General features: G+C 29.0%; 1 protein-coding gene across 1 annotated transcript; it reads right to left on the bottom strand.

Moving 5' to 3' along the window:
• Positions 1 to 5,650: 5,650 nt before the first annotated feature.
• On the bottom strand, positions 5,651 to 7,082 carry LOC122584600 (wall-associated receptor kinase 4-like). Its single transcript, XM_043756664.1, has one exon. It carries the CDS (start codon positions 7,004 to 7,006, stop codon positions 5,906 to 5,908), a length of 1,101 nt encoding a protein of 366 aa, XP_043612599.1. The 5' UTR covers positions 7,007 to 7,082; the 3' UTR covers positions 5,651 to 5,905.
• Positions 7,083 to 12,013: the final 4,931 nt, after the last annotated feature.

Below are 12,013 nucleotides of genomic sequence, written 5' to 3'. Positions count from 1 at the left end.
AGAACCACATCTAAAAATGTCATCATCATAGGCTATTTCTGAATCACCTCTTGTATTTTAGCTACACAATTTGTGTCCCAAATTATTCGATCTGTATGGATGAACATCTTATACGAATCACTTATGTGCATATCAATAAGTACATTCTCAGAGTTCAAGCACTACTGTTTTACTACATGATAAATAAAAATCTGAATCTGTAATGCAATCCAAAGAGAATTTATGAGTTGCCCATGGTTAGATCCTCACCCGATATGTAAAACATCAATTAAAATACTTAAATGGTTGGGATTTTATATCAAGTCCATTAACACTACATAAATGTATATGCAATTATGCAAGAGGCCGGTGTACACATGCACTTAACAAATATATCGGGGAGACTATAATTTATAAAAGAATTTCTTCTTTACAAAAATATGTTAACAATATCTCAACCATAAAAACCAAAAAAGTATAAGATAAGATACTTTTACTTATATTTATATGAATTATTTTATTTATTCAAACTTACAACAATAACGTGTCTAACCAAATTTAAATTTGGTTGTGTTATTCGGGGCCATCTTTTGCTTCATAATTAAGATATTTGTATTGTGTCCAAAACCGAAGTTGGCCTGATAAACATAAAACCATTAGATAAATATATGTGTCAATCAATTATCCATGGGCATGGCCCTAGCCCTGTTAAGTGTGTTATGTGATTGTTATTGAGTGCAACCTATAAATCTACAATACAAAACAGATAATGTAACGGCAGACCACCTTTAAGCATTATAACGACCTTTAAAACGTATATTTACAATACTGCGTAAGACAGACCAAGAAACCAAAAATGACATTTGCTACCTAGACGATCATCTTTTGATATCAAACAATAAATACTAACTCGCTTAATTTAACAAAATTAAGTATTGTAGCCACACGCATTTCTCAACTTAACTAAATTATCTTAAAAAAAAAAAAAGACTCGTGTTTGGTTGACTTAATCACGAGGTGAGTGTCTTTTCATGATCAAATCAACCACAATAAACTTCATCAAATATTATACAACACAAACAAAGATATTTAAGGTCAAAGTTGTAAAAATTGACTTTGAAAATTTAAAAGTAGACATATTTAATGGGACAAATAGAGTATTATATAATCAAATAAATGGTGTTCAAATCAATCGGTCAGTTGTAAACAACACTCACCCGCAATGCTAATCCTAATCCTTAACTAGTGAAAGTTTGACTTTGAAAGTCAAAATAAATAAGAAATCATTTATAAACTAATCAAACACAATCAATCAAAGGTAAAAACATTAAATAGTCTAAACAGATTTAAAACACTATTCCTATCATTAACATAAACAATCAACTACACATAAACATATATAAATCATGTTCATAATTAATGAGAATAAAAGTAAATATTATAACCACAAATGGAAAACAATGGATGATGATGATGTTAGCTTCAATTTTCAACATCAGGCTCAAATAAAAGAATGTCTAAAGTTAATATAAACTTAGGGTTCTTATTGTCATTTCCTCTAACTTGTGGTGTCTAGTTTGTCGTTTTGTTTACAGGATATTTATTTAGGGACTAAAGTAGTGGAACAATTTGTAATATGAAGGAAGGAAGTGTCATGTTGCATAAAGTTAGATATATAAAACCTGGACTTGGTACAAAGATTTCTTATTCTTCATAATTCGATTACTTTGTCTCTCATATTATTCTACATCTGACATATATTGATTCGGTTTATTATTCTTCATTCTGTTAATCATCTGAATATTGTAATAATCATATATATATATACTCATTATAATATATATATAGAAGCATCAACGAAATCATCGGGCCGACTGATTTTTTTTAGATCATCTGAATATTGTAATAATCATATATATATACTCATTATATATAAAATTAGTTTTATATATGTTATGTGACATCGATGCTTGTCATGAATTGTTTATTGCTTATATATATTGATCTCCCCAAAGTAGGTCTTATCTCTTACAAATGCACTTTGGGTAATTTTTGAAGGAAGATTCTATTTAGACACTGACAAGATTCTAATTGAACAATAAAAACTTAACTTAATTTCAAACAACCTCTAAAAGCTTAATACGTGTCATAGTGGGCCTATTTTTCCCCATTGTTTATACATAAACTACAGTAAGATTGATCAGTGATACATAGTTAGCTGCACTGCATTTAATGTACTGAATTGACACGTGTAAAAGATATTGTTTTTTTGTTTTGTTTTTTTATTGTTACTTTTGGGCAGATTTTTATTTGACCGTATAAACTTTTTGAATCCTAATTTCCTTTTCGTGGGTTGTCAAGCCCAATTCATTTTGTAGGCTCAAAACATAAACGTTAGCTTGCACCTTACAGTTCAAAAGATAAAGATTGAAACAATTTAACGTGCCAATGGTAACTAGTCCAACTGGTCAGAGGCATCTCAAGTTTATCCAAGGTCTTGAGTTCGATTCTCAGGGATAACAATTTCTATATTACAACTACACGCTCCTTAATATAACCCGGTTAAAAAATATTATAACCCGCTTAACAGTCGTGTCTTATGCAGGAGAGTTCTATTTGAGTTAATAATAGAACCCGCTTCATACCAGGCCCAGTCTTTTCGTGGGCTGTCAAGCCCAAGTCATTCTTCAGGCCCAAAACAGAGACGTTAGCATTAAACAATTTAATTATGCTTTCTGATATTGATGTTTATTAGATTTTCACTTTTTAAGTTTTTAGAATGTATGTAAATCAAAAGTTAAAAACATATAACGTGTTAATAATGACTAGTCTAACTGGTAAAAGGCATCTAGAACTTTTACCAAGGTATTAAGTTCGATTCTTAGGGATGACAAGTCTTGGAGTTTTTCCTCCGAATACTTTTAATGGCCCATGGTCAACATCTCGTTGACTAGATATTCGGATAAAAAAAACATATAATGTACTCTTGATTTTCGTTCGATATTAACGAAAGATGATTACATAGAATATTTTTAAGAACTGATCTATAACAATACATCATTAAGAAGCTATTGATCACTTTTAATGCTTTTTTCTTTGTTTTACTTGTTACTATTTATTTTGCATGTTTTTTGTTAAATGACTTGGAGTTTTTTGTGTTAATTCACTAGATATTATCATTATGAAGTTATTTAAGGTCTTAAGGCTCGGTGTATTAACAATCAAGTGGCCCAAAATCGATTTACGTAGTAAAAAAGTGGCCTAAACGGCCGTTAAATGAATTATTAGCGAGTTTTTAAATTTTTCAAGTGTTTTTTGTTAAATAACTTGGAGTTTTATAAGTTAATTCACTAGATATTATCATTATAAAGGTATTTAAGGTCTTAAGGCTCGTTTATTAACAATTAAGTTCCCCAAAATTGATTTACGTAGTAAAAAAGTGGCCTAAACTTTCATAGTTTTTAATTTTCTTTTATTTTAAGGTACGGGAAAACGTTTATAGAATAGTATACTTTTTATTAATTTTTATTTTCACCACAATAGTTTCACTCTTTACACTTTCAGAACAAAACTATTATAATTCTTAGTAAACTTTTTAATCTTTTTATTTTCACCATAATATCTTAACCCCTTACATTTTTAACACTAAATTTTTTTACTTTTTGATAATCTTTTATTTTAACTACAACATTACCTCTTACACTTTAGCAACAAACTTTTTAACACATATATTAAAAAGAAATGTATGGGAAAACTTGTAAAGTATAATAACTTTCTATTCATTTTATTTTCACCACAACATTTTAACCCCTTATACTTTTAGCACCAAATTTTTATACTTTTTGATTTTTTTTTTATTTTCACCACAACATTTAAGTCTATTACACTTTTAGCACTAAACTTTTATGTGAATGACTTTCACTTTCACACAAAACTTTTACAGTTCATTTTTTAACTGACAAATGTCAGTTTTTAATAATTTGAATAATACGTGCTTTTTCTTCAAAAAGTTTATGACACATTATCTCTTGAATAATTTTTTTTTATTAAATCGTTAACAAATTTAATGTCCCGGGTGACATATCTCATTATTTATAAAAACGAATTGTCGTTGCCGCCAATAAAACACTGGACAGTTGATCTCAAAGTTTACCCTTCTTGCCACTTGGGCTACAACTGTTTCGTTGCTAATTTGCTTTCTTTATTTTATATAACTCGCATATATAAGTTGGTCATCTACATAAAAACACGGTTACAACATGAAGACATGTGACCACATATTATAGTCTTACAGGGTAACTTTTGTTTTTTAACTTTTACCACACAAATTTCGTTTTTCAGTTTGATGTTATTAACTTTTGTCACTATATATTTATTTTCCACCCAGAGCAACGCCCGGGTAAAATTACTAGTCTATATCATTTACTAAAACTTTTTATAAAACCCACACACGTAATATTTTCGTCATATAATATTTTCGTTGTAAAGTATTTTTTAATTTATAAAACCAATTTATAAGTAAAAACGTAGTTTGATGTTGTATTTGTGATACGTATAGAACGGATATATAAAATAAAGAAAGCTAATTAGCAATAAATTAGTTGTAGCCCAAGTGGCAAGAGGGGCAAACTTTGAGATCACTGGTCCTGTGTTCGAATATCGGTAGTGACAATTCATTTTTATAAATAAATTCCATGGCTTTTCAAAAGCAGCCAAAATCCCTATGGCCTACTCGTACACGTGTAATTCATACGCGGCGTATACAACTAGAAGCAGCGTTTAGGGTTAGTGTAAATAAAAAGAGAGGTGTGTAAATAGTATATCCCTTTTTGAATATAAGGAAATTGACAAATGTTATTTTGATCAGCTACTTAAACTCAAGGTGATAATACTTGTGATATTTTACGTCTGAATGAATTTCTCCTACTTACAATGCTATTAACATGATGCTTTTGTTCACAGACAACAGAGATGGATAACAAGGATTTAAAATAACTATTGCAATGCACTTGACAAGTGAGTTTTCGTTTTCTCTTCGCCATAAACCGGGTTAGTTCAGAGGTGGCAAGATTGACGGGTGTATTTTGGTAATAGGTCAGACAAGGTTGGTTTGAAGTGAGTCACGGCTGGTGGGAGTCCAAACCTACCGGTTGGTTTTACCAGCTCTTCCTTTTGTGTTAATTATGATTACAAACCATATCATTAACTTAAGAATCTAAATCTTTGTTGAAAAAATATTGAAGATTAAAATACAATAAAATTATACACACCAAACAGACCCGTTGATAATTGAAAGGGTCAAACTGCTACCTCACCTGTAGTAATTCATAATATAGAAGTTCTGTTTTTATCCATTACCCAACCCGCCCATCTTGCCACTGTTAGTTATGTTAGTTCTGAAATTACTTTTCAGACAATAGTTTATCTTAAACAATTGCCTGGTAAACTTATTAATGTGCATGAAAGATACAAAAAGTTACTAGCCAACAATATCGTCATGACTATTAAAGGATTTGAATATAATTATCACTAGCTATACTTGTTTACAATCTTAAAGCACTATAATAAACTCCACCTAAATGGAAAAAAAAAAGGAACAAACTATAAAAACTTAGTATTTTATAGATTTACTGAAAGTTGTATCCAGACTCTGTTGTTTGTGATAACAAAAGACCAGAAAACTTGATAATCTTATTCAATGATAAAGTTGCCATATATATAGCAGTTGAGTACAACGGTAAGCAAATAAAAAGCAAACCACTAAACCACTTCTACCCATGACTGCTAAAAACTAGGTACTATCCTATAGACCAGGAAGTACATTATTATTAAAAACAAACACGTGCAAAAGTAACCTTTGAATTATTCTCAACAGACTCTGGCTGGTTATTCCTAATTGCAACAAATTAACCAAAGATCCCAGCCCCTACTTATATCTACCACTAAGCATCGACATTATCTTAGGCTTAATTATACTATAAAAAGCTATCGGGCTTGTATCAGTGTTAGGGTCTTGAGAGTCTTCGCTTGGTGCGTTAAGCAAATATTCAGTTACTTCTTCATTTGAAGTACTTTTCACCCATGGATGTTTGTCAATCACTGATGCCGATATTCCTTCGAGCTCTAATGCCACTTCTTTCATGGTAGGCCTTTCATCTCCTTTAAGTTGTAAGCATCTTTGTGCAAGCCTTGAAACTAGGATAATATCGTGAGGAACTTCCTTTAGTTGCAAGTTTTTATCAAGAACCTCTAATAGAGTCTCATTTTCTAAAGAAGCGATAAAAAGTTTGATTAAATTCCTTCGTTTCTCTGGCCTATCGAAGTTAATAATCTTCTTTCCGGTTAGAATTTCCACCAGTACTACCCCGAAACTATAAACATCGCTTTTTTCAGTCAGTTGACTTGTGTGAAAGTACTCAGGATCTAAGTAACCTAGTGTTCCTTGCACCATTGTTGCTAATTCCTTCTGATCCATAGGAATTAGCCTTGACGCTCCAAAATCAGCTACTTTTGCTACATAGCTACTATCAATAAGTATATTCATCGATTTGACATCTCGGTGAATAATTGGGACAGACGCTGCAGAGTGTAAATATGAAAGTGCTCCAGCTGTCTCTGTTGCTATTCTTAGTCGAATATCCCAAGAAATAGCCTTCGACTTGTATTCGTTGTGGATGTGATCAAAGAGGGTGCCATTTGGAATAAATTCGTAAACCAATGAAGGAACTTCTGTTTCCAGGCAGCAACCAATCAGCTTCACCACATTTCTGTGATTGACTTGGGAAAGGATAAACACTTCATTTATAAATTGCTCAACTTGGGTTTCGGTTTGATCTACTATCTTTGACTTCTTTATGGCAACTATTCTGTCATCAGGTAAAACTCCTTTATATACTGTGCCAAAACCACCCTTTCCAATAATTCTGCTCTGATCATACTTGTTGGTTGCCTTCTCAAGCTCCTCTACTGTGAAGAGTTTAGCTTGAATATGAGAACCTTCATTATCAGAAACTCTTTGTTGCAACATTATTCCACCATTTTTCTTAAAAAACTTTTCTTTGCGAATCAAATTCTTACGCCTTTTAAGTCCCAAGTATATCCAGGTAAAGAGTAAAGTAGAAATAAGCCACCAACTAAGGTACCTATATCAAGGATCATTAACTTATAAATAGCACAATAATAGTTTGAGTTTATGTATAGTATATATCGCGCCCGTTACATTAGTTAACCATCAATAACTTCACTTACCTATGGAAATCTCCATAATGGGTATTTTATTTGTAGTGCAAGTATTGTTATCATTCCTATATTCTCCAGGTTGATCGTTTGGACAAGGGCACGTATAACCTCCTTCATTATCAATGCATTTATCTTTGCAATTATGAGTTCCGGCTTCACACTCATTAACATCTGTAGATCAAACTGAAATTATGAGTTCCTATATATGTCTGCATGTATATAAGAAATTTACACTTGTCTTTTCAACAAATTCTGGAGTGACATGTGATACTATTCCTATTAATTCGGGTAATTTTCTTCTCATTACATGCAAATACTCAAAAAGCTTAATTTGAGTTTAATTTTAAAGTTTAGGGCTTAAATAAGTTTAAAAATTGCAAAAAACTTGTGTAAATAGTAAAGTCTAGTTTAATAAAGCTACTAGTCTTAATAACCATACACTGTACGAATTAATTATATATATAAATATAGATATAATATGGAAAATGTTTAATCCTTCTAACTCATCTTTCTACAAATTTTCTTAATAATATGATGATGACACGATGTAATCAAAGGATGAAGTTATGAGAGAGATTAGTGGAATACACTTGACATTAAGTTAAGACATTAGGAAGATTTTTAAAAGAAACATTTAGAAAGATTAATATTTTTCATATAATATACCCTATGATTGATTTTTTATATACAATTGGTAAAATTTCACCATGTTTGATCACATATATTTGGTCTCTCTAGTGATGATCAATGTTACTATTAAATTGTGAATTTTTTATATATGAGATAAATAATCCATTAAACTTAATTTATTATAATTGATTTTTCACTACAACATCAAACTGAGCATGTGTTTCACTAAACCTGTTATGCGGGGGCCTTGGAGGAGTTTACTCCAAGGTCTCGAGTTCGAGCCTTGGTAAGTTCTCATCGACGGTATTTTTCAATAAAGGAGGTGGTGTGGTGAGAAAGACTATTTAAGATCTGCTTAGTGCGGGACCCTTTCGGTTGTGCGATTAACACACATCATACACGTCTGAGGTAAAATTCACTTGTCAGAAAAATGGTTACACTGCACGATTTTGTGGTTGGTATGTGATAACTTTTTAAAGTGATATAAATCTTTTTTTATAAATAATTAATATTTTTTGGGGGTGTTAAAAATAATGTTATACACTTATTTAAAGGGAAATGATTAATTTTCTTAAATAATAATCTATAAATCCTCCTGATTATTAGATGATAACATGTGAGAAAATCAAATGGCATGATTAAGAAAGAGAATTAGTACCACATGTCACCTTAGGAGATTTTTAAGCTAATCTTTAAGATGATTTATCATTTTTCTTATTTAAATTTTCATTAGAACCGAAAATAAAAGTGAAAATGGAAATTAATAAATATGGTAACAATTATTATAATAGGTTTTTTCTTTATATAAAGGTTATAATAATTTTCTTTAGTTAATAAATAGATATCTAATTTATATAGTCATTGAAATTTAGTTAGTAAATAGTTTTAACATTTTACAAAAGAAAAAAAAAGTTATTAATATGAGGGATGATAATATCTAGTTGTCATTTAAGTTTAGTTATTTAACCCCTTACATTATGTATAAAGTTAAATATTGACATTTAATATAGTTATTTAACTTATCGTATATACGAGTCTAAAATCTAATAAGTTTAATTAATACATTACAAAAATAATGATAATATAACAGTTTTTGAATAAATATATGATACTTTAATATATAGTCAATTAACATGTGATAGGACTACATGAAATTCTTAACGAATAATTAACATTTATAATGTTTTAAATTTTAATATTTTGTCACCAGTACCAAATCTAGTTAATAATGATAATAATAATGATAATAATAATAATAATAATAACAACAACAATAACAATATACTTGATATATGTTCGTGTCAAAATACATGGATTGTTTATGACATTTTTCAAGATAAGACGAATTGTTAAATATATAAATTTAGATGTAGAAAATTAATACAAAAAATCAAATTAAAAGAATATAATTCTAAAACATAGAATGCAAATTTTGTAATATACTTTGCGATTTATCTCAAGATGTCGCAACGTACAATTGCTCGTGCTTAAAAACTGGATGTTATAACAAGCCTACTTTTGATTAATAAAAAAGTTAATAACATTATATATGAGCATTGTACCATTTATTTCTTTTTCAAAATATTGTATCAATTTGCTGGAAAAAAAATGAATTCTTAAGCTCAAAGTGTAAAAAACAAATATATTGATTGAAAAACAATATTTGAGATTCATACTGAAATTTAAAGATAAAAGTTGAGATACAAATAAATAAAAATGGATACTAGTTAGTAAATTATCTGTTAATAAAAGCAAAACAAAAGAGTGATTAATCTAAAAATTATAGAATATAAAAACGTCGCTGAATTTTGCTAATCATAGTAAATATTGGATATAGTATAAGGATTATTTAGTAAAATCAAGGATTTTGTTTGGCTAATAGGTTGTTAAAGTAGACTTTATTGATATACGCAAGAGTAGACACCAAACATTATAAAAATTAATATTTTGTAATGAAATTCATATGTGTTAATAGGGTAGTATAAGTCGTACATACAGTACGGAGGTAGCCAAATAAGTAGTTAAATTAAGCTCCTGGCTAAAATGAGTCTTAGTTTTATTACATGTTAAATGACTACATGTTTAGTCCATAAAAGTACAACACTTTTTTACATTTATTTATTTTTATTTTACTCCTTAAAGTTTTAATCTTTAAACTTTTACCTCATAATAAATATTTTTATTAATTTTCATTTTATCTTCTTAAGTTTTTATCTTTAAACTTTAACTCATACTAAGTAACCAAAATATGCATAAATTAAAGTAACAGTTTTTACTTTTATTAATTTTTATTTTACCCCTTATATCTTTAAACTTTTACCCCAACATAATTGTACAAGTTCTTTTTGCATAAAGTACAACACTTTTTTTACTTTTGTCAATTTTCATTTGACCCCCTAAAAGTTTTATCTTTTAACTTTTACCTTATCATAGTAAAACTATATATATACATGATGTGCAACATCTTTGAACTTTATCTTTTTTTTTAACCTTTAAAATTTCCATCTTTTAATTTTTATCCTTTATTAAAATTTTAATTTTTCATGTTTTTGATACAAAACTTTGGGCTTTCATCTTTCTATCAATCTACTTTTATATTTACATTTAAACATTTGATTTTGATCATTGTCTTTTGTTTATTTTACTATTATTACAATTTTCATTATCGTTAAGTTTTTCACTTATGTAACATTGAAATAAGAGACTATATCGCATCACTGTCGTCAGAGTTTCATGATTTACATTAATTTAGTTTTTGTTTTAGTCTTTTATGTATACATATTTTATGTATACATATTCTTATACGTTATTTTTATTATTGATACATGTTTGTTTATTTGTTTTTGCTTTTTTCTTCAAATTTGGGTTCCAAGATTTGACATAAATGTATATGTATTGAATAATACTACTATATATTTTTAGTATACTAAACTTTGTGTAAAAAGTGTGTTCCGTTTCACAGCAATGCAAGGGTACAATAACTAGTTATATCTAATGAAATACATATTAATGGATATATTTTTATATTTAATGATCAATTTGGTATATATATATCTATATCTATACATCTAATAAAATAAACCATCTTTTTTTTCTTAAACTTTCTGCCTTTGTAAACCAAAAATACTCTCTTTCTTTATTCACTAATTTAAACATCTCCATCTAATATATATATATACATATATATATATATATATATATTTGGTTTAATATATATAGAGTAGAGATCCGGAGAGAAGGTTCTTAAGGAGAGAAGAAAGAGAAGACCCGTTTTTTATTTTTTTTAGCTTGTTTTTTTAATATTTTTTCATTTTTTCCACTTTTTTCATTCTTTTTTTAATTAACTCAAACCATAAAAAAATTTTAAAAAATTTAGAAAAAAAAGTTTCTAATCTGAGTTAGTGAGTTATACATATAAAGGTACGGTACGGGTTTCGCCCTTAAGGATATTTAATAAAGGGTAGCTGGTGGGAGTGATAGGTCATTGAGGGTGATATGTCATAGGGTGATCGATGATGTGGTGATCCACCTAACGGGCTTCCCCCTTAGCTATCATGTTCAACCATAGTCTGAGAGGCTTTGCCTATGCTTATGGGCTAAGCCCTTTAAAAAATATTATAATATATTTTTTAAAAAAATTTAAAACTTTTATATGAAATTGGTTAACTAAAAAGAAAATGAAAAAGGTGAAAAACGGGAAAAAAAAAGTTCAAAAAATAAGCTAAAAAATAAAAAAATGAACCTTCTCTCCCTTCTCTCCTTGTAGTCCTAATTTGATCTCTATCCTATATATATATATAGTGAAAAGTTATTTTGAGAACCCTTTTTTTTGCGAGAACCTTTGAGACTTTTTCAAATCAAGCCCAACCGATGATTATTCTTTACATGAAAGTTGTTTTTTTTATTGTTTTCTGAATAACTTATGTGTAATTTGAAGATTATAATTGTGTGGGGCATGGATTATCATACTTATACATTATGTGGAGATTTGGATTCTTGATCAGAACTCAAGCTAACCCAGACCCAGTTGATCGGATCCCAGGCTGATCACTTCAGAAAAGTTTGATTTATTTACCAAAATGCCACCGGCACATTTTTTTCATTTTGATACATGTCGCGTTCTGATTGTTCATAGGACCTCTCTCCCTTCTCTCCTTAAGACACC

The sequence above is a fragment of the Erigeron canadensis genome, unplaced genomic scaffold (genome assembly GCF_010389155.1).
Source record: "Erigeron canadensis isolate Cc75 unplaced genomic scaffold, C_canadensis_v1 Conyza_canadensis_unscaffolded:56, whole genome shotgun sequence".
Lineage (NCBI taxonomy): Eukaryota > Viridiplantae > Streptophyta > Magnoliopsida > Asterales > Asteraceae > Erigeron > Erigeron canadensis.
The sequence above is the reverse complement of the archived record's forward strand: the minus strand, read 5'-3'. Positions and strand labels throughout refer to the sequence as shown.

What these genes read in the sequence shown, in the direction of transcription:
- LOC122584600 (XM_043756664.1), bottom strand. Translation starts at nt 7,006, where the DNA reads ATGTTGCAACAAAGAGTTTCTGATAATGAAGGTTCTCATATTCAAGCT.